The sequence below is a fragment of the Anopheles arabiensis genome, chromosome 3 (genome assembly GCF_016920715.1).
Source record: "Anopheles arabiensis isolate DONGOLA chromosome 3, AaraD3, whole genome shotgun sequence".
Classification (NCBI taxonomy): Eukaryota; Metazoa; Arthropoda; class Insecta; order Diptera; family Culicidae; genus Anopheles; species Anopheles arabiensis.
The window spans coordinates 49,803,204-49,826,832 of NC_053518.1; the positions used below are offsets into that span (position 1 = coordinate 49,803,204).

At 40.8% G+C, this 23,629-nt stretch overlaps 1 protein-coding gene across 2 annotated transcripts; it reads left to right on the forward strand.

Moving 5' to 3' along the window:
* On the forward strand, positions 1–23,586 carry LOC120899644 (protein unc-79 homolog). Of its 2 annotated transcripts, XM_040305718.1 has the most exons (28): positions 1–497; positions 697–816; positions 2,802–3,134; positions 3,669–4,177; positions 4,277–5,402; positions 5,463–5,605; positions 5,677–5,805; positions 5,877–5,972; positions 6,092–6,224; positions 7,153–7,200; positions 7,878–7,957; positions 9,081–9,198; positions 9,288–9,636; positions 10,146–10,318; positions 10,386–10,946; positions 11,086–11,157; positions 11,318–11,463; positions 11,723–12,535; positions 12,672–13,218; positions 19,734–20,137; positions 20,214–20,567; positions 20,686–20,864; positions 20,995–21,149; positions 21,213–21,544; positions 21,606–21,992; positions 22,060–22,238; positions 22,313–22,736; positions 22,806–23,586. In XM_040305718.1, exons 1-28 carry the CDS (start codon positions 443–445, stop codon positions 23,097–23,099), a joined length of 8,259 nt encoding a protein of 2,752 aa, XP_040161652.1. In that variant the 5' UTR covers positions 1–442; the 3' UTR covers positions 23,100–23,586. The 2 variants fall into 2 exon arrangements, with proteins under 2 accessions (XP_040161652.1, XP_040161653.1); XM_040305719.1 differs by lacking the exons at positions 7,153–7,200; positions 9,288–9,636; positions 10,146–10,318; ... (12 more) ...; positions 22,313–22,736; positions 22,806–23,586 and having other exon boundaries at positions 7,878–9,192.
* The last annotated feature ends 43 nt before the right edge of the window (positions 23,587–23,629 follow it).

The window sequence follows — 23,629 nt, forward strand, 5'->3', positions numbered from 1 at the left end:
CATCCACAGTTTTGTGCGAGAGCTGTCCGTGTTCACAAGACAATCTGTATTTGGGTTGCAAAGGACATAAAAAAAAGAAGAAAAAAATACAGACTGCAGGCCCTTTACGTAATCGCAATCAGAAAGGAATCGTGAAACTATAAATGGTGCAAACTTATGGCCACTTTTCATTTATGATAGTGAAGTTAGTTCCCATCGCTTGAATGTGATGTGATTCCGATACTGTGCAAACCTCCAATGGGAGGAATTATGTGGTAATACAGTAAACATGTGTAGGGAGTGGTCGAATCACTGAGTATTATGCTACTATGGCGTTGGTTTAGTTAATTTCGACCTCGGATCTGGAGAGCTCTGGTGCGGCTGGATGTGCTGTGTACAGTGAAGCAGAAGAATTTCTATTGTGTTTTGATAATTGTACACAGAATAGCGAAAATCTGTCCTAATGACGGGGAGCTTTCGGATACAACTAATCAATATGAATACCCGAAATGCAGCTTGTAAGTGAGAGAGGAAAGGAGGAGTTTGCTTTATTTATAGAAGGGAGACACACAAACGTTTCCGTATTATGATTATGAGTATTATGATTGAGTTTGTACTTGGAAGTGGAAATGTGGATAAATAGATTCCATGATCTTAGTTAGCCAAGATCGAACTCAACGAGGAATCATTAACTGACTTCTACTTTTTTTTATTTAGTTCAAGCAAAGTTGCGGTGTCTACACGATTTCCACGTCCGACTGTTGGCAAACCAAGCACCGGGACCAACCGGATCGGAAGTTGCCAACACTATCAAATACTTTTCCCAAACTTTACTAAGTAAGTGTTCCTGATAGTTATCTTTTTTTTTTAAGATATGAAAATAATAGAATATGTAGTAGGCTATGCGTACCAAACAGTGGATTTTGCCTCAGCAGAATTTCGCTTCCTAAGCATGCTTTTGTAATAAATCAGTTCATAGTTAACCACTAAACGAGCAAGTTGGCTTTTATTTGCTCTCCGTTTGAACTGTAACAGAATACAGTGAACCCTCTCTTATTTGATAGGCGATGGGACTGTCGAATAAGAGGGGTTTTCAAATTACAGAGGTTGAAAGTGAATGAAAGGTCCAAACAAACAAGAAAGAGACAGAACATTTAGTATGCAGCCTTAACTGTTGCTATAGGAAACTGTACATACGATTGCCAATTTGAGCATACATCATTCAATAACCATGGCAACACCATACACAAATAAGAGGGACACAGATTTCAGAGGTTTTCCAAATTAGAGGAACAAAAATGTACTGGAAATCAAGGGACTGTGCAAAATGTTCAAATAAGAGAGGTTTTTCAAATTGGAGAGGTGTCAAATAAGAGAGGGTTCACTGTATTAGAAATGAAATAATTTATAAGGATTGTACACTAAAAAAACTATCTATTACAGTAGAGCGCTGTTCATCTGTTCAGTACCTTTTATCATGTTGTTTGTTTATCCATGCTGTCAGAGTTGACAGTACAATAAGAAGGTGACGTGGTGTGCTGAAAGGAAGATTAAAAAAACAATTGTCAGACCAAAAGACAAATAATATAATTCAGGACAAATTTAAGTCATTTTCCTTACACAAACTTGAAATCTGTAAATATGTTTCCAATTGTTGTTTTGCATACAAAATCGTTCAACAAATAATTTCCCATAAAAACAATCAATGGGAAGTGCTCAAATTGTGTTTAAGTAAGTTTTTAATATTGAAAACATTTATTTTACTAAACATAAGTCAATGAATATCAGTATAGAATGCTTCTTTTTTAACAAATATACATTTCAGGCCACCCTTTTTGGAGTGGGCCCGCATTTTTGGAGGATACTTGTACAGTTCTTTAAACCCCGTATCGGAATATAGTCTTCATATTAGTCTTCGATTAGTATACTCTTTGATACTATTTGTTTCTGGTGCACAAAGAAAAAAAGCACACCTGTATCTGAAAAATTTGTGAAAAACTAAGCATAGTCATTTTGTTTATTTTTAAAAGCTAAAGTAAGAGTTCTAAATGGTACTTACACTAAATAACTAAATTTAATAAATTTCAGCACCACCATATTAGCTAACATTGTGGAGCTACATGGACATTATGCTAAGGAATGGAGCCATTCCGACTTTCATTCGACGTAATAAATCTCATGCCATTTTCGACATGTAGGCATGGTTTTCCGAGATTTTTCTATTTATTATTGGCCATAGCTAAGTAATGCTCACACACAACGACGTGTGAAGCAATTTGTCCCATAAATAGTCTAAAGAAAGGTCCAGATCCAGGTTGAAAATATGAGGTACCTTAGGTGACCGTCACTGTGCATGAATGAAGAGAAGCTACAGGAAAACATTGATAAGGTATCAATTTGCATCTTATTTGATAGTATATGCAATATGCAAAGAAGTACGTAAAGTTAAATATCTTTTCAAAATTCAAATGTCTGGAATTGATTAAATGTGCCATGTATTCGATCAGTTACAGAAACTCATTTCGTATTTTTTTGTAACATGTGTCACAAATTAGTATACAGGATGCAAGAATGAAAGAAGAACATTATTTCAGAAAATTTGTATAATTTATGGATCTTCTGAGTTTTATAGAAATTCTAAAAATTTAAATTTAAGATTAGGTTAGAAGTAAATATATTTGTGCATTTTCATCAAACGTATTGAACCATTTCTCACTGTACAAATTAGCAGTGGGTGAAATTCTTATCTAGTTTTTCGTTAATCATTTAGTAATAAACTGCAAAAAACTCACGAAGCATTGATTTACTTTATTCTATTACAGCCGTATTGAAAGATGTTCCCTGTTCACCGTTGGAAATGATTAAAGACCCATCATTGGATCAAATTCGCATGTCCAGCTATCCTAACCTGGAGTATCAAAACCTCTACAATGCACTTACCATGCTATTAGATGTGGCGTCCAACATCCAGTCTGGGTTGCACCTTTTTGGAAAGGCGTTTCTTCAGTGTTTGGGATGCATACTGCCATTTCTTGATAGAGATCTTATCGATAATCTTCCCTATCTAACTGCATCTAGCATATCTGTCCTGCCACCATCACTGCACCAGGATATCATCAACTATCTCTGTTACTATATACTTCCGTTTACCATCAGTAAGTACGGTATTTAATGTCCATGATTTGCTCGGTTCTACAATGCGCGTGGTCATGAAGATAGCACAACCGCGTTTTTCTAGCACACTCTAGAAATATGGTACAGATTTTTTACCGAAGCTATGTTGTGCTAACTTTGCAAGGCCATTCCAGAGGAAGGAAGTCGACATGTTTCTTTCAGCTACCCAACAATGAAATGTTTAGCTGTACAGTGTACATTGCAAAACATTGTTCTTGTCACAAAAAGCTAATTTAAGCCGACGGAAAGTAAAACCTGTCGCTGACCAAGCTCTGTTAAAAAAAGACACTTGTTTTCTGGTGATGAAAAACAGGAAAAATTAAACAAGCGTTTGCAATGCATTGCTAATAGGATGTGTTAAAATTGTTTGTTTTTTTGTATAAAGATACTTTTTTATTAGTTTTTGCTATTCAAAATTTTTATGGCTTTATGTTCGTTAAGTATTTCAATACAGTTTTCAATATGTTTGTCATCTTTATTTTCGCCCCTCGAAATCAACGCATCGTAATGCGCAGCGCGCCAAAGTGACGACGATCAGGAATGCCACGCGTGCCAATCGGTATCGGCCGTCATAATGCTAGTGTTCCAGTACTCCACCAATCCAGCCCACCACTGTCAGCTACTGGAATGTTTGATGCGATTGAAGCACAACGTCGCCAAAGACCTTCTGTGTGTGATTGGGTATGGAACGGCGATGTCGCGCGCGTCTGCCGCCAAGCTGCTCTTTTACTACTGGCCCGCCTTCGATCCGAACCTGTTCGATCGGAAGGGTCTGCTCTGCAAGTTCACCAACGATCTGGTGCCATTCGTCTGCCAGCGAGAATCGTGCCCGAACGCGGGCAATGCAGAGGCTGTGAAAGTGTGCTACGATCACTGCATCAGCATTCTGTACGCGTCGGATGCGCCACCGCCACTGTATCTGTGCATCGAGTGCGCCAACGAGATACATCGCGATCATCGGAATCTTACTTTCGGCGACATTTTACATCCGATGCAGCAGGTATCGATGGTGTGCGAGAACAAAGTAAGTAAAACGTGCTGCAAGCCGTTCAAAGCCGTACCATTAATTAGTGAGTAATGTTCACAATAATTATTTCTCTTCACTTTGAAATTAAAATTTTAGAATTGCCGCTCGCACGAAAAATCGGCTGTATCGATCTGCTTTTCAAACGAGTGTGCCAGCTACAATGGCAACCACCCAATACGTTACTGTCTGCAGTGTCACGGCAATCGGCACAATAGCCGCCGGGGCATCGATCACATCGTTCATCGGAGCCTGCCACCGATGATGATGATGGATGCCGAGATGCAAACGTATCTGGTGGAGTCCGTAATCAGTCTTCTGCGCGAAGCGAAACCCCTTAACGTTGACTTTCGCAAGGACTCGTCAATGATGGAAACAAAAGGCAACGCTTCCGGACAGAATGGAGGTGGTGAGCAACAGGTCGACTATTTGACGCTCGAGGAGCGCCAACTGCTTGGACGGTACGGCATATGGCTGCTGGTGGGGCGCTGTACACCAACGGTCGATACGCCGGTGGAAATTTTGGGCCGACTGTTGTCAATGCTCTTCCACTGGTTCCACGTGACTGCATACTCATACGATGGGCAAACTGAGAGTACGCTGGAAAAGCTGAAGCAAGATCACATATGCAGCTGGCTGAAGGAAGTGCGCATCAGCCACTACAAAGAGTTTATTGATTGCTTGCTACCCCATCCACCCGAGTACTCCCGCGTCGGAGGACACTGGGATTCGTTAGCTTCGCGAACGTCCCATCTGAAGGAGGGTCTACAGCGGTTGATTTGTTTGATACCGTACGAAATCATTACGCAGGAGATCTGGGACACGGTAATGCCGCACTGGATGGAAGCAATTACGAACGATGTCCCGGAAAAGGAGCTGATCGAGCTGAAGATCGTACTGAACAAGATACTGGATGCGGAAATGTCACCGCTCGGGTTTGACGCTAGAGCTATGTACAATTTCGTAGCAATACGGTTCGAGAAGACGACAGCCAAGGTGCAGCAGCAGGCGCTCTATTGGTTGCAGAATTTGACCAAGTTGGAGATTGTCATTCCGTTACCGCAGCTCTTTGCGATGTTTGGCGACGGCGTACGTATCATGAAGCATGGAGTACAGGCAGAAATAAACAAATCCAAAGATTCCAGCCGTGGTGGATCGAGCGGTGGCAGCGGTACCAAATTCGCCAAAGAAAGAGAGTTGCAACCACCTAGACGTAGTTCCATTTGTAAGTTTAGAATAAAAAAACACTACATGATCGATGTGCCATAATTTTCGTCCTCTTCAGCTCCCGTGGTCGAGGATGAATCTGGCAACACATCGGCTATTTCTGACGACGAAGTGCCCATGAGCAAGTGCATGGAGTTTTCGACCGATGCCGAACACAATCTCACATGTTGTGTACTGATGTTAGATATTCTGTTGCGACAGGTGAGCGCTCGCGCCACACATGGTTATAAATTTGTTTTAAATTCGTCTTTTTCTCTGCTTTGGGATTTCAGATGGAGCTTCAGGAAATTGAGATGCATTCGGGCATCTACACGACCGTGGCAGAAAACGTTTGCCGTTTGCTAAAGTGCATGGTAACAGCTGCTAATGTGGGCATGGGCAATCACAGCTGCCGGCTGATGGTAGGTTCTGTTTTGAATATTCGAAAACTGTCTTACAATAGAGTATCTATTTTGTTGCATTCGTGTTAAAGGATTGCGCATACTGCGAAACTTCTGTCATGTGGCATCAGCTTTCGACCAAGCTGGTTCAATATCTAGCACCGGTAAATCCTGTTAACCCGCCCGATGTAAGTATCACGTGCTTCGATGTGGCTGCTTATTAACGCTAAACCGGCCGGCTGTACGGCTGTAGTGTTGGAGATTTCATTTTAAAACGATTCGATACTCTGCACCATCTGCTTCGCAGCCCCCGATGCAGATGGTGATAGATGATGAAAAAACGCGCAAGAGCCCACCAGAATTGGAAAAGGAAGCTAAATCAAACGAACGTGACATGTCTCTATCGATGGCGCCTTTACATATACCGCTTGGGCCATTAGGTAAGTGTTTATTGATGTCCAATGTATTTACCTTTTTTTAGTTATATTTATTCTTTTTACCTCCATTTACTTCCACACAAAGCTGTTTTTTGAAACGTTTATGTTTGACCATAATAGTTTTCAGCCTGCAGTATTGTTCCATTTATTGGAACAAATGGGCAGATTTGTACAATGGTTGAAATAGTGAAATATATAAATGTGTAACCAAACTGCGCTGCTTGCAGCTTGGAGCAGCACATGCATTTGCACACATTTTCACACTTTAGGAACAGTTTTGTTCGATACATAGTTTCCTTGTAAATTTAGAGGACCGATCTCTGCTTTCCGCATACTTTGGTACGCCTTTGTAGATGCAGTGATCGAATTTTCTTCATAGAAACTACAACTGACGAATTCTAAACATTAGTTGAGGCACAATGTATTGCTCAAATGTAGAGGTCTACGCTACAACCGCTTTGATTAAAATGATTAGAAATTATTATTACGTAATAAAATTTAAGCAAAAATTAGTGCAATTTAATATATTAAAGTATATTAAAGCCTGATCTCCAAGTCAATGAAGCGATTACATGAATCCTATATCCATTCCATTCAAGTAGTTTTTTTACATATAGTGAAATGTGGCCAAAATGTAAACAAAACTGCCCTTAAAATAACATAAATCAAACGTCTTGACTAGTTGTGTTTAGAAACAATAAAATATTCACGATATCGTTCATTCATTCCTAATGTACATGTGTATATGTCTCTTTTTCGTTTTTTTATATCAACCGACACACCAAAAAAAATCATACGAAAACATTACAAACTCGTCTTATCAACACGTACACTTCACAACAACAACAAAAAATCAAACAATATCAAAACAATACAAACATGTACAAAACAAAATACTTCAATTCCAAAAACCAAACCGAAAAAATAAAAGTCATGCCTTCTATTCTTGATGATGCCGGAAAAGTCATTATAATGGCAGGTGAATGTCTTCCATAATTTCTGAAGTTTGCTATGCATTTAATTCGTTATTCAATGCCTTTACAATTCAAACGTTTAAACTATTTTATAGGTCAATTTGTATTGCAACTATATTACCGATACATTAAATTGTGTGTCCATCATAAAGGAGTTTATTGTATGGCAAAGAGAGCCTAGTTAATGTTAAATAATTATGGGTTAAATAATTATGCTTATATTTTTTGACCATTGTGTTGTGTTTGTAGTAGTGTAGTGTTCGGTTTCAAAACATGTAGCACAATCGTTTTGTTGTCAGGGGTTTCGAAATTGAAATTCTCGAATTCTCGCTATTGTTTGTTGATAAAAGAGAGTCAACTATTTTTTACCCTACACTACTATTTAGCGATATTTGTTCACAATTAGTATTCGCATAGACAAACGCTGTCTGGTAGTAATAATATGCATGCAACAGTAGGTAGCGTTAACCGGCTCTGGATGCAAGTGTTTGAGCCGTTATTAGCAACATTTCTCGCTTCGCTAGCTTTTAAAGCGCACTGAGAAAAAATTTAGCTTGCAGGACCGCTGACAAATAAAATTGAACCAATTAATAATCTTTTCTTTGTTTGTTTCTTTCCATTTTTTTCTTCCTGTTTCTCTGTTCCGATTGTGTGCGTTGATTATCGAAACACTAACATTTAGGTCCAGTACCGGTAGCAGTTCCACAGCCGGAACCTCACTCGGTTGGTGGTGTATTAGTACATATGCCGCATGTTTGTTCTGTATGTATTATATTAACTGTCTTCTATCTTCTCTAATGCAATCATCATCACAGTGTATAAAAAAACACACAAACACAAACACAACTAGCACATCTGTCGATCGATATGAGACAAAAAGTAGAGTATAATCGTTTGCTAACTGTTAGCGAGAAAATATTATTTGTTTTTGCTCAATTCATTAAAGGGTGGTGTATTAACGATGTTTTCGATTAGATGGACTTTTTTATGATGTTTTTACCATGCTAATTAATGCATACCTGCATAGGGAGGTGAAATGAACAAGAATTGAATTTGCGATTATCTAATTTTAGGCAAAAATATTTCGTTCCCACCACACATTTTGCATTGTTTTGTTACTTGTGGTGGTAAAGTGGTATTCACTACCGGCTCCCATTGCCGTGGCCCACATTGTACCATATGTTTCGATCGACATTATTTCAATCACAACTCTATATCTATAAAAATCTCGTGTCATTATCTATAAAATTCTGAAAAGTTATATTCTGAAAATTGATGAAAATACTAAATGTACTATAACTGCTAAACTTATACAAACTGTGCATGATCTTAACTTAATGGAAGGTCTCTTACTTGTTTGATAAAATACAAAAAAAAAAATTGAATGCTGTGAATCATTCATTGGTGTTTTTTTATCATATATTTATGTTCATTCACCGAGAACAGCGTTTGAACGCTCGTCTAAAGTTAATACAAAGTTTGCTTCGTTTATACCGTTCCACTGTCTCTCTTTAGTCGTTTCGTAATTTCTGTTGTTTTATTCCAAATCATTTTTGTTTATCTCTTTTGCGTCACCTCTTTGTGGCTAATTGTGTCATTTTAATTTCTGTGTTTTTTTTTCACTTCTGTGTACGTGATGTGTGAAACTTGTTGCGTATAATACCATACCTAAGATCAAGTTAAAACTATGACACAATAAAGCATGTGTCTGTGAGCGTGGAGTGAAAACGAGGTGTTAAATATATTTGAAACACATGTATCTAATCATGATGCAAATAATTGGTACGAAGTATATGTGTGTGTATATATATTTAAATATATATACACACATATAACACGCTCGCTACATGGATTAAGATCGTTTACGACTTTTTATTGTGTTTAGATCATGACCGCCACGGTGGAAACAGTCTCGGAACAATTAGACCTGGCTGCAATAATGCCTTCGGAAAAGGTGGTACCGGCGGTGGCACGATCTGTTACGTTGTCCGAAGCCGACGTCGGTAAGTATAGATTGTACCTTCTCGTACCTGTCTAGCAGTCGAAAACATAAATAATTGCTAACATTATTTCACCACCGGTCTGGGTCTAGCTACTGCTACGGTGCAGATTGCGAAACCGAATGTGATTGGCGAAAGCAGCTCTGAAGGTGGCGGCCTTGATTCGGAAAATCTGGACGGATCCCATCCATTCGATGGAGACGAGGAGTTTTGGCACACATCGGTTGGAAAGTTCAAGTTTTCCATCGACACCCTGCCTCAGTCTTTACAGTTCATCTATCAACTGTTGAAGGAAATCCCAAACATCGACAAAGCTGATATACTGTACTACGTACTGCAATGCCTGAACGTGATGGTCCTGCATGGCGATGCTTTCGTAAAGGCCGCTCGAGATAATCGGGGATTCTTCATTTGGTGTCAAGAGAATATGCTAATCAAAAAGTACGTATCTGCTGTACAACTTCTTTTTCTTACGATTTATTGCAACATTCTGTACACAGGGGGCGGAATACGCAAACTAAGCGGCCGCGTGGTGCCCCGAGGTTTTGTAGGGCCCCGAAAAAAGGGACCTTTCCTCGCTCACAAGTAAATTTGCTTCTCAATCCTTCTTTGGTTTAGAATTCCTTTAGGGCCACCGTTAAGGGCCTTCGCTCGTATTAATGTGCCATTTATTTATGCACTTTAACCATTTTTCATAATGTACAAGTTTGGATAATTGATAATGTGAGGTTTGGAAAAAAGCACACACTAAGAGACAAGACTTCTTGTTGATTTCGAGGAAAAAAATATTATGGAACGGTTGTAAAAGATGATCTTTAAGGATGCTTTTCTAACATTTATCTGTTACTGTAATCTACGTCATCCAAAATGCTGTTTAAAAAATTGGCTAATAGAAGACGAACAATACTAACTCAAAAAAGTATTTGCTTGAATTGTTTATATACTTAAAGCTTGTGGGACCTGTGCACCGCTGCTCAGTCGCACATTTGCCAAGTAACTGTGCCAACTTTGCTGCACTGCATCACGCTTCCGATGGGATCAGACGTATTTTGGAAAGTAATTCAGGAAGCATTTCATGACGCCGATTGGAGAGTTCGGTTTGAGGCGGTAGAGCGTGTTACTGGTACGTTACAGAAAGGTGTACTTAAACATTAAAAAAAGAAGGAGTAAATTCAATGCATGTTTTGCAGTGATCACTCGATTCATGGACAGCACTCCGCTTCGGGCCGAGGTCAGCCTACAAACATCGCTAGCCACTGCGTTTTGCCATCTAATTGCGGCGTGCGACGATATCAACGTGCACGTGGCTCAACGTGCAACCTTATACCTTGGAACCATCCACGATTATGCCATCCAAGCACTGCTGTATTGTCTTGAAAGTCAGTTTGACAAGTTCATCGTAGACCGGCCTGTGGTGTTGCAATCGATCTATCAGCTACACAATTCGCTATCCGACCGCAAGGTACTCACGTGGGATTTTTTCTTAAACCGCTTCGATACGCTATTTGTGGAGGCGCAAGTAAATCTGGAACGGGCGGGAGACATTTCATATTTACGCGATCTGCGAAACAGTGAAAATGGGAGTGAGATCCTTTCCACGAAGATAAACAAGGCCCGGGAAGCTTTGAGTCAGTCCGACACGACCGGAAGCATGTCAAAAACGCTAAGCGCTTCCTTTGGTACTAAATGGCCCTACAAGCGTACGATGTCCGCGCCAGCAACAATAATACCGCGCCAGGAATCAAAAATCGGTACGTTTGATTATTTTTTGGTTGCATTTACTGCTGTGCATCTTTGCACCCGTTTCGGTGTTGGCGCCAAGATTGTATCCACTTCATTACTAAAAGCATTCACTTTCCTGTCACGTTCCTGTCCTCGCTTCATTTACAGAAAAAGAAAAAGTGTACAGCCGCCAAGTGTCTGCACCGATTTTGAAGAGGAAAAGCTCTCGTTTTGGGCTAGGTAAGGGATCGCGTGGAAGCGCAACCATGGGCGGAAGTGGTAACACGTGAACTGTACTCGTTTATACCACTTCCGATACACATTTCGTCTTCATCTGTAACCGTTTCCTGGTTGTGTGTTTGCTGACTAAAATCTTTCCACTGTCGTTGGTCTTTTGCAGATGGACACGTTCATTCGATCAGCGGTCAGAATGAAGATTTTCACATGGGAAGCCTGTATCGAGTGATCGATCTAGAAGAAGCGGACAAGGAAACGATCCACCTGCTTGTCTTCCTTCTGATGCAGTTCATGTCCCGGCCTGATCTGGTGAGCATGCGTTCAGTGTTATAGTGCATGCTAAAATATCGTCGTTCTTATTGATTCTGCTTTAACCGTTTCTTTCTGTTTTCTTTTTTCAATCGTTTTTCATTCTGGCACATGACTTCCTAACTCGATACCCTTTTTTTGTTGTTTCTTGATTCCTTTTCGCCGCATTCGGAACTCGGATTTCATACCCGATGATAAACACACACACTCACACACCACACCGCGTGGTGTACGGACTGAATATACGGACTGAACGCAGGCTTATCCCACGGATGAGAAACCACTGTTCAAAATTCAGTCCATCGTGCTCCGGCACCTGTATCTTCTTTTGGGCTACAATCAGGGGGAAAAGTTCTTCCATGTGTCGCCTGCCCGCCTGCGCTGCTCATCCGTATTCAACGCATTTATGGCCAATCTCCCGCAGGTGCTTGATCAGAACCATCAAATGGGTTGGCTGCTACTGCCAACCGTTATCCAGCTGCTGCTCTACGCTCCGAATCAGGCAAACGGAGGCTTCCTACCGCCAGGAACGGCTAGCGGTGCAGATCAAAATCACCACAATAATGTCGTAACGTACAATTTTTCCATCTGGTATCTAGAGCCGCATGTGCGACGGAACTGGCTGATGTCGTTACTGGTCATTTTGTACAAGTACCAGTATAATCAGGCTTCCATGGCCGATCAGGTGCAGAATTTGATTCGCCTTGTTATCAATTCGCTGGATGCACAGTTTCACAAATGTCGTCGTATTCCGACCACCATCATTATGGATTACTCTGCGACACGCTTACGCAATCAAAGTCAACCTTCGCTCGGCGCCACCTCGGAGCTGGGAGATGAAAAACGGACAACAAACGATAGCAGCCCACCGTACAGCCCGCTGCAAACTGCGACACTTTCATTGTATGGATGTGAGGAATCTTCCAAAGGACGCTCATCCAGAGGTAAGGGTGCCGGTGGTAGCAAGGCACGCAAGCATGCTGAGGTCGATGGAGACGACACAGAATCAGAGCTGGTCGTCATACCGGAGAGCGATGTGAGCGACAGCACAATTCAGGAGAGCAGTGTTCAGGTGCGTATGGGTCCTTCGTATTACCCTGATAGTCATGTAGATTTTAAGGTTTTTTTGTTGCTGTGGGATTCACTAGAAAGATACATAGCACCAATATTGTAAAAAGGTATTCAAAAACGTACTCTCTTTTCCCCAGGGATCGCTAGAGGATACGGCTAGCAATGACGATGATTCCAATGTATTAAAACCTGATACGGCAGGAAAGATGAAGGAAGGTCTCGCTAGTCTTAGTCGAACAAACTTGTCCATAATTTGCGGAGCTCCAAAAATCGCCCCAGTGGTACAAACATCGCTGCCGACAAAATCGAAGAAATCTCAGCAACCTACTTTGTCGCTTGAACAAACAGATGCGGCAGGTAGCAGTAATGCCAACAATAAGGATACCGAGGGAAAGGGTCCCACTGGTAATAAGACAGAAAAACCGGAGAAAACAAGCAGCAATATTTTCCGTATGCCGTCAGCCTTTCAAATGAACTCTCAAAAATGTTCCGTTCAGGAGGGCGTTCGTATGATGGTTACATCATCTATGCTAGGCCAACCGAAAGCACAAGCAATTTTAAATCCCTTTGCTAATGTGCAGAAAGCAATCGTCGTTACACAAAGCACCACCAGCAACGCTAGCAGTGTACCGAATGGAGCAAAGGATGTAACCTCAAAAACAAGCCAATCGTGTGCTAAACAAGGTAAGAAATGATAAACTGCATTAATATCACTAGTGAAGCATTACAGGGTTGTCCAATTGAATAAATAACGTTTGCCATTAGGCAAAAGGCCATGGGAGTGACAAAATACTGACAAATTTTTCAAATCGTGAGCTTTTGTCACTTTTTTTTAGCTTTTGTCAAAATTTTGTAACCTGGAGTAGCCAGGATATAAAGTTGACAAAATTGATAAAATGCATGTTTCTAATTGATTCATATACCTATTTAGTATTTCTTAAACAAAATATCGATGATATTCAGATGTTTGAGCTTTTTGTCGTTCTTGTGTATATTTTTGGTGCGGCCATAAGAAAAGCTCATTTTTGAAGTTGACAAGCAATTTTGACAAAGTTGAAAACTTTTTCAATATTTTGTCACCTCCGTGGCCACGCGCTAATTGATCTCAACACCTTTGATTTCGATGTTACAGGGTTTTCCAATTGAATAAATAACATGTGCCATAACATTCCGGTTGACTCCGGAGCTGATTCCAGAGTTGACTCCAGAGCCGATTCCGGAGTAGCCTCCGGAGCCGATTCCTAAATCGGCTCCGGAATCGATTCCGCGATCAGAATCGGCTCCGGAATCGGAATTGTCCTGGGAATCGATAACGGAATCATAATTGACTCCAGAATTAGAATTAGCTCCGGAATGTGAATTAGTTGTTGAATGGAAAAAAGAAGTTTTAGAAGCAAAATCAGTCCAGGAATCTCCATGGGAATGGATCTTTTACAAGTAAATTTTGTTTTTTGCGGTTATCAGTATGTAGTATTATTGGACCCAAACGCCTAATTTTATGGCGGTGCAGAAACTGACTCCGTTTGGAAGCCGATTCTAATTTAGGAGCCAATTACTATTCGAGAGCCGATTTCGATTCTGGAATCGATTCCGATTCCGGAATCAATTCTGGAGCCAATTCCGATTCCGGAGCCGATTCCGGAATCGATTCCGGAAACTGATTCCGGACCTACTATCCCCAACGAACATTTTAAATCTTATCATAGTTTTAACGATATTGCTACGGTTATTGCATTAAGTCTTCCTTTTTCACTTGACTGTCGTGTATGAACTAATAAGACTATAACAAAACTCACTGAAGGCTGAAAGGGCCCATCTACAGAACTCTGTTAAGACTATAGTTGTACATTGGACAATTCTTGAAACAATTTGTACTGATTTGACATTTGATCTGTAAATTTAGAAAACCGCGTAACTCCGAATCTGCGTATGTCGAGAACCGCGTATATCGGGAACAGACTGTATTGATATGGATACGTTCATGAGATGGTAATGAAGCATCGAATATGAAGTCATGATAACGGTCTTGATATTTTTCTGTGCAAATAGCTCGCGTATGAGCAGAAATCCATGCCAAGAAAAATTAACTGTTGAAATACATTATAATAATGTGAAAAATATCAAAGCACCTCGATAATATGCATCTTTTGAGTTAAAAATACATTATTTATAAAAAAAATTGTTTGGAATTCCCACAATTTGCACCAAAAGCTTTGTTATAATAAACATGACGTGAAAAGCGTTTTAAAAATTGCCATTTTTCAATTTTTCATGTAAACTATGAATTTGTTTATCAAAATATCAACACGATTGACACATATTGGACACACAAATCAACAATCATATCAATAAAAATGGACTCCATTGAATTAAGATCAGAAGGACTTTCTTGATCACAAGTTCAGACCATTTGTAGTGCAATATGTGTGGCTAAGATCGATGTAAACAGCATATAGCTTTGGGAAGCGCTTGTGCAGTCTATCAAGTTTTAAGACTCTCCGCGCACAGGCAGTCAGTTTGAGATACGCATATTTCATAATCGCGGATTTCTCAGTTTTATCCCTTTATTAGATTATTAGAATTAGACAGATATTTAATAATCTTTAAAAGGGGATAAATCCACCTACTGCAAGCAACAAGAAAAGAAAAATAAATATGTTATGGTTCAAAAACGTAAAATACAACTCACGAAGAAGTTAGAGATTCTCGGCTTATGCACGTTTTGCGTTAAAAGCGTATTTCAGGAACAACCCGTATAGTATGTTCCAAGTTCCCTTCATCCTTAAGTCAATATGCATTTAATATGCCTGATGCCTTAGTCTCAAATAACAAGTCTTTAAATGTGCTTAAGAATATATTTAAAGGTTGATTAAAGCCAGCCATCAAAACTCCAATTTTAGTTTTAACAGACAGTCTTATAAGCGTCTTCAGAACGTTTTAAAGGTTTAACAACTGTAAAGAATGTTAAGCATCTTCAAAAGACATGTTAAAAGTATATGGCTTAGTACACTCATAATAAAGAATACTTTAAGATATGTTTAAGTGTAAAAGGTATGGAAATGTTTCTTGGGTCCGGAACCGATTCCAGAAAACTGCGGAGCTAGCCGAAATCGATTCCGACAAAAACTTCATTTTTCCCATCACTAGTTTGGTGATAATCAACTCATCCACGTAGTAACTCTAATTAGACGTAATGGGTAAATATATTTCTTTCCTGCTGCTAATACCATACCTTAAATTTCTTCGTATGCAAAGAAGGGATTCGTGTTCTTTTAAAATATCCCAATTTCAACTGCGCAAAAAATTAATGTGGACGAGAGAGATGAACCATTACGTGATTTGTTGCTACTATGTTTGCACGAGGATGGAGACGGACATTTGTATATTTTTTATATTAATTGAAATGATCGACGGACCTCATACGCCCACTCGATATATGTAGGAGTACGATAGGAATATAACATATATTCTTCTTCTTTTTGGCTCAACAACCGTTGTCGGTCAAGGCCTGCCTATACCACTTGTGGGGGGGCTTGGCTTTCAGTGACTTATGGATTACCTCCCATAGCAGGATAGTCAATCCTACGTATGGCGGCACGGTCCATTTGGGGCTTGAACCCATGACGGGCATGTTGTTAGAGTCGCACGAGTTGACGACTGTACTACGAGACCGGCTCACATATATAACCGGCTCATAACATATACAGTCACACGCTTTACACAAAAATAACAAGGACGCTAAAGATTCAGGCGAGATGCGCGAAGCAAATTAATGCGACTCAACACATTTGCTATCGTCATGCCGGGCTCATACGCATCAGAAGTAGCATTCAGAGCAAGACATTGTTGGAATAGTTTATAGAGGCATTGGCTCCAACGGAGTTCTTTCGCCTATAAAGAGAAGAAAGATCAGAGCAAGACATGACCGAATAATATGGTAACGCCTGAGCAACTGGAGTTGATCAAGCTGAAGGTGCGGAGGGAATTTGGAGAGGCAAGCTCGCGCAAGTCGAGTAGCATTTCTGTTGGGCTTAACACTATTGACCAAAATACATCAAGGGCGAGTGAAGATCGTGATTTGGATGAACCCAACGCTCCAGGATTGTCAGTGGATACCCAACACTGACAGTTACGAGACGAACTAACCCTCCAAATGACCACAGCTGTTACGCAGTTCCATGGGAAAGACCCCTTGTCTCGTCACCGACTACCAAAACTGCATAATTCTTACCGCCTGAAAACTGCAGTAAGCATCATAAACCAAGATGTCCTACCTCAGTATTTGGATAGCGTGGAGAACATTGAGGATATGCTGTTAATTGTGTAGTCGGTTGCGGTGGCTGTTGTTCGAACGCTAGGATTGCGGACCTATTCGCAATGAGACAGCGAAGGTCGAGCATGCTCCAAGGCTGAAAAGCCCGCCTGGATGCGACGTCTGGAAAACCGGATCAACCGGATCAAAATTCCTGCCAAGTATAGACCAATTACCCGTCTTTCGAACTTAAACAAAGTGCTGTCATCAGTGATAACGCAGAAAGTGCAAGATCATTGCGATATCAACAACGTAATGACCGAAGAACAGAAAGGATGTCGAAAAACACGCAAGGCTGCTAAGTCCAGGTCATCATTGATACAGTCATAGTTGGTCAGGCAGCCAAGAAGCAAAGAAATCGAAGTATGGCATACATCGATTACAAGAAGGTGTATGATTCAGTACCCCATTCATACCTTCTTAAGGTACTCCAGTTGTACAAAGTAGACGGGAATGTCATCAAGCTGATGCAGCACGCGATGGGTATGTGGAGTACATCTCTACACGTTACCGACGGAAAAGTTGTACTACGGTCAAGATCTCTCAATATCAGGAGGGGTATTTTCCAAGGCGACATCTTTAGTCCGCTGTGGTTTTGTCTTGCTATGAACCCGCTTAGCAGAACACTCAACCAGCAATGCAACTTAGGGTATTTACTCAAAAGTGAAGAAATAAGCACGAGAATCACCCACACCTTCTTTATGGATGACTTGAAGCCTTTCGTAGAAACAGTACAGAAGCTGCACCACCTGTTGAAGACCGTGCAGGGATTCAGCAACGACATTAAAATGGAATTTGGTATCGGTAAATGTCAATCAATTCATCTACACCGAGGTCAAGTATTGGATGCCGATAGCTTCCGTGCCAACGAACAAGAGGAAATCCGCCACATGGTTCAAGGTGAAACGTACAAGTTCCTCGGTTTCCTGCAGCTGAGGGGTATTCACCATACAGCAATCAAGAAGGAGCTGCTGGACAAGTTCTTACATCGTGTTAGCTGTATCCTGAAGAGCTTCTTGTCAGCCGGCAACAAGGTGAAAACAATATACACATTTGCGGCGCCTTTGTTGACCTACAGCTTTGGGGTGGTGAAAAGGTCTAAGACTGACTTGGAAGCGTTGGAGCGAACAATTCGTGCGGTTTCCACTAAGCACCGAATGCGTCACCCAAAGCGTCCGTCGAGAGAGTAATCCTGCCACGAAAAATAGGAGGGATAGACATCATTGACATTCAGGAACTTAGTGTTTCTCAGATCAATCAGCTGCGAAGTTACTTCGTGGCAAGCCAAGACCGACATGAACTATACCGCACTGTGTGTAAAGCAGATCACGGATTCAGTGCCCTGCATCTAGCGCAGCAAGATTACCAACTGAATTGCAACATTAACACTGTGGATGAAAAAGTCGCAACGTGGCAACAGAAGGAGCCCCCCCCCCAGAACAGAAGGAGGCCCCCACCAATTAGACGTGGAACATATCGACAAAGTGTCGTCTAACACTTGGCTTGTGAGGGGTGATCTTTTCTCGGAGACAGAAGGTTTCATGAAAGCCATCCAAGACCGAGTAATTGCGACGAGGTATATATTACGTGACAGGGCCGGTCTGGTGGTACAGTCGTCAACTCGTACGACGTAACAAAATGTCCGTCATGGGTTCAAGCCCCGAATAGACCGTACACCCATACGTAGGACTGACTATGGATCAGCGTATCTCGATCGCCACAACGACGTTTTCAAAATTGTGCACCAGCAGCTTGCACTGAGGTAGAAGTTGGTAGAGCGATTTTGACCCTACTACCGATATCTCCCAGATCTAGTCCTGGAAAATGATTGCATAAAGCCGTATTGGGATCGCGAAATTATAACGGACATCCTCATCCATGCCAATAGGTCAGACATCTTAGTCTACGAGAAAAGAAAGAAACGAGCGACCATCGACATCGACATTGCTGTAACGTTAGACCAAAATGTTCAGACAACATTTTCCACCAAGGTGACGAAGTATCATGATCTGGCAGAGGAGTTGAAGCAGACGTGGTATCTGGAGGATATCCGCATTGTTCCGGTAGTCACCTCGGCGACCGGAATTGTACCTATGGCCCTCTTACGTTCCCTGGACGAGCTCGAACTGCAGAGAGAACTATCCAGGATTCAGAAGGCGGTGATTCTTCAAACATGTAGCACTTTAAGAAGGTTCCTGAATCCCCATAACTAACATCCGGTGCAAACTCATTAACATTAAGAAAAGAGAGAGGAGAAATGAGAATGAGATTCATTCACCTTTGGCATTTGAATAGCCCGGGGTAGGTGAAAAGTTCCCAGCATATTGCTGAGAAGTGACAAAATTCGGATAATAATAATAATAATAATATGCATAATAATATTAATGCTTTCGTTGAGAGAGCCGTATTAGCTATTGTATTATCGTCACCTTGTACGACTGAACAGCATGGCCGTCATGGGTATGGGTAAGCTCCGTATCTGTTGCTGTGCCAAAGAATAAGAAGAATAACGAAAGGATTGAGGAGTCTTAAATTTGATGAAGTATGTATAAAATATTATATTAATATGAGAAGGAAAATAGATGGTTACATGTGCCAAGTCAATGTTATGATTTGAAAATGAAGGGATTTTATTATCACTTTTAAAGCGTGAAAAAGAGTCCAATCAATGTATGAAATAATTAAAAAAAAAAGAAATGAAACAAGAACTGAATGGATGTTGCTGGTTGCTGGACGACATTTTACTCGTAAAATTTAACACCTGAGCAGTAATTAGATTTGATTATGAAGCAAAACTTTCTCTTAGAGAATACTCTTAAAGGCCCATTGCGTTATAAATATAAAATAACGCAACTTCAATTACAAAAATATGTTTCTCTTTTTTTAGCAGATGAATCTCTAGGTTGCAGGAAGACAACAAACACAACGAACACAAAGTTTGATTCTGAACAAACGAGCCGTGCACCTGGTACAGATCCTCACACATTCAAGTTATCTTGCGAACGATCCAGTGCTACATGTGTACAACCAACGGATATTAATGAGCGCAAATCTCCGGTGTATGATGCTCTAGCAGAAGCGACTAAAACATCAAGCTGCCCTGTTTCCGCTATTCCCGCTGGATTAGGTAAAAGCTACCTACAACAGATACCAATTCCAACGCCGGAACGATTGTTACCTATCGGGCAGTATGCAACAGAGAGCGTAAGCACTATTGTGGAAAGAGTACGGGAAGGATTGGCGATTCCAGAAGGAACAAGCTCCAATGAAACCACTGATGATCGATCCGATGTAAGTAAATGTTGTGTAACAAACAGCACAACAGCATGTTAGCCTTATTAATTATGATCTTCCTTTCGAGTATTAGAGTGCTGCCAGCTGTTGTCACACACGAGATATATCGTCGTCATCTCCAAGAAAGCTAACGAAGCAGAGTGCCCTAGAATCTCCACCCCAGGCCCTGGATAATGAGAATGGGCCTGCAGGAACTAGTATCAGCAATCCTTATGCTTCGAACGGTTTGCCAGAAAGAGAATTAATGACATCGGATGGCATTAATAAAGAGATCCAACCACCCCAGAAACATTCTAAAAGAACAAAAGTGTTTAGTGACGGTTCGAAGGACACACGTGTAAAGTATGCTGGCTCCTGGGCTCCTGACACTAAGGATGATGGATCAGAAATTGATGATCCTGAGAGCTCATCGTGTCCGGAAAAATCAGTAAGTAGATATACAAAATAGGCAGATTAAAGATCCAATCTTACAAACATGGTTAAGTTGCAAAATTGGAACATGCTGTATTTATACTTACACCTTCTACTGCTTCTTACATTTGCAGAGTAATCTGCGGATTGGTGATGAGTGTATCTGTCACCGCTGTACAGAATGTGGAGCGGTGAAAGAGGAGTATACAGATGAAGAAATGGGCATAATGTTAATCGTGCTTGGTACCTTTATCCACCGGGAACCTTCTCTAGGAGCACCGTTCTTACCGGAAATACTAACTATCGTCTCAAGGTACGTTACATGCATTTTGTGTACAATTAATAGCCTTCGAGCATTAGCTCTGCTTTGACAGACGAGGAATTATGTTCGTGTTTTGCAACTGTGTTACGCAACGATATTATTGTATGTTTTTATCTTCCAGAATTTCTTTACACCCAACATTTCCGTGGCGTTGTGAAAGCTTAACTCATTTGCCAGGTGGTTCACAATCAGTTGCACACCAGTTCATTCGATGTGTACTGCATCAGCTTGCTCCTAATGGCGTATTTTATCAAGTTTTTTTAACCCAGAAAGATGGTAAGTATGCATTTTCGCGAACAGTCTAAACCTGCCTACATTCAACTTATCGATTTGGCACAGAAACAACTCGTAAGCGATTCTATCGAAGCGTGTCCAACAGTTTGAACGATTTCTCCGAGCTGAACCCAACAAGCCCAATACAAATGCTTGCCGAAACGCTGAATGCAAAGAAAACACTCCCAACGGATCTATTGCCCGTGATCTTCCGCAATCTAGCCGAGTATTTACAGTGTGTTCCGATAGACTGTATAGCAGGCAGCGTATGGTTACCAGTAATACAAGCTCTGGACAGTTTGCTTCGCCGGGTTATATTGATACTAGGTAGTATCAGTGGTTCCGAGCATCTGCTTGACATAATCGTAGCCGTACTAAAAGTACCCCAACTGTCTAAGGTAAGGTCATTCGGGAATACCAAAGATCAATCAATACAAAAGCTACCGTAACATTTTTCAGAGCATTTTGGAACCATTTTCTAAAATCATAAGCTACGCCATACAAAATCTTCAATTGACGCAGAGAGTACTCGTTGAAATTTGCAGCTTGAGTGGACGAGCTTTTGCCAAAGAGCGTGATAAGCTGTACCTTGGACGGCAAATCGTTTTTGATCTAGTGCAAGCACTCAAGTTCAAAATCAACGTACCGGATAACAATCTGCTGCTTTTGGTAGGATTTCTACTACAAGACGCTGGTGGAATTCTGCCACCAGGAATTATCGGAGACATTTCTACCGGCGAATCGTTTGTTCATGCGAACTGCAATATTTCTGAATGCATGAGACAACCCTATCTTAACGATATTCTAGAGTTCTTGGCCGATTTTCATACACTGAGTAAAATTAAGGTAAACGTTTGTTTTTTAATTCCATCATTTAATTATGTCTCATTAGCATGAAACGTAATAATTTTAGAATTTGAAAGCGTCAAGCACCACACCTGGCTTGTGCGAAGACACAATAGGTGGAGTACTAAAGGGTGCAATCGCACAGTATCTTGCACTTGAGATGTCGCGTGGCAATTCAAAGGATAGCCGAACCGTTTCAAAATATCTACCATGGTTGAATAATGCGCCATCATCTTTACAGCAAGGGTAAGAATAGTTATATATACTATTTTATATACTGCAAAAATTAAGTGCATTGACCTGTTTGTTGTTCCACACAGTCCAAAAGAATTCACAGAGTGCGTTGGTCACATGCGTTTGCTCTCCTGGCTACTGATGGGTTCATTAACGCACACAGCATTGATCGTGCGCCGTATAGGGGCTGGTACAACAGCACCGCATCAAACTCACTTGCGGAACAGTGCCCTCATTATCCAACCCGTACCACAAGAAGCCAGTTGTCATATTGCCGATCATGTGCAAGTAATTTTTGCTGGATTTGCAGAACAGTCAAAGACGTCTGTGCTACACATGTCGTCATTGTTTCATGCTTTTACTTTGTGCCAATTGTGGACGGTTTATCTTGAGCAGGTGGCAAGTTTGGCAGCAATTTCATCGGAAGCATATAATACCACTCTCAGTGTTCTATTTGAATTTTGGGCAAAAGTCACTCCATGCATCTTGCAACTAGTGTCGCACTCGAAGGTAAACGAATATTAATCAATGAAAGAACACTTTAATCAACTACCTTGCTCATATCTCTCCTATACACAGCTATCAGAGAGCGTAAACCTTCATTTCTTGGGTCTTCTGGAATCTCTGAAGGAAACTAGATCCACGATACTGGCGAAATTGCTGCCGCTCTGGACACCGGTACTTTCGTCTAACACGCAACTGTCCGGTACGCTGCACGTGCGCTTGCAAAACTGTCGCGATGCCGTTCCTAATATTGAGGAACAGGATTTCCACGCATCGGAAGCTCTACTGAAATGGCTACAGCGTCTTCAGTTTAAAATGGGCCAAATAGAACTGCAATCATCTACGGCCACTCAATTCTATTCCATTTAAGGGTATTTTGTTAGTTTGTTTGTATTCATCATATCTTGCTTGCCTAATGGTAGACTTATGTTCCCACATAAACAAATAGTGAGTTTATGCGATATCCGTATCCGGGAGGGAATCGATCCACCTCCGTACTAATATAATGTATTTACAATTGTATTGCCAATTAAACCACTGAAAATGTGTACAATTAGAACAGGCCAGCTTGGATATGTTTGTTATTTTTTCCCTTCGATAGAGTGCTGCCATTCTAATGATATTCTACCGTAATAGTACGCATGGCAGATATTACAAAATGTTAATCTTAAACATAGACAGAAATTCCGAAACGGAAAAGCGGTGTTGGAAATATAATTCATTTATTAGCATAATTGTCTATGTCACGTGAGTGGAAAATTGGTAGTAAACCAATGTCGATATTGTACAACTTGCAAACGATATTAACAAATAAACAATGTGCTGATGAAAGTTTACAAATGCTTACCATTAAAAACTGACGCTTGTAATATTCATCACTTAAATTAATTATTATGCAG

Coding starts and splice junctions, on each gene's coding strand:
- LOC120899644 (XM_040305718.1), top strand. CDS start 443: ATGACGGGGAGCTTTCGGATACAACTAATCAATATGAATACCCGAAAT. Junction 7,201..7,877: donor AAAAGTCATTATAATGGCAG/GTGAATGTCTTC, acceptor ACTAACATTTAG/GTCCAGTACCGGTAGCAGTT. Junction 20,568..20,685: donor CATCGTGTCCGGAAAAATCA/GTAAGTAGATAT, acceptor TTACATTTGCAG/AGTAATCTGCGGATTGGTGA.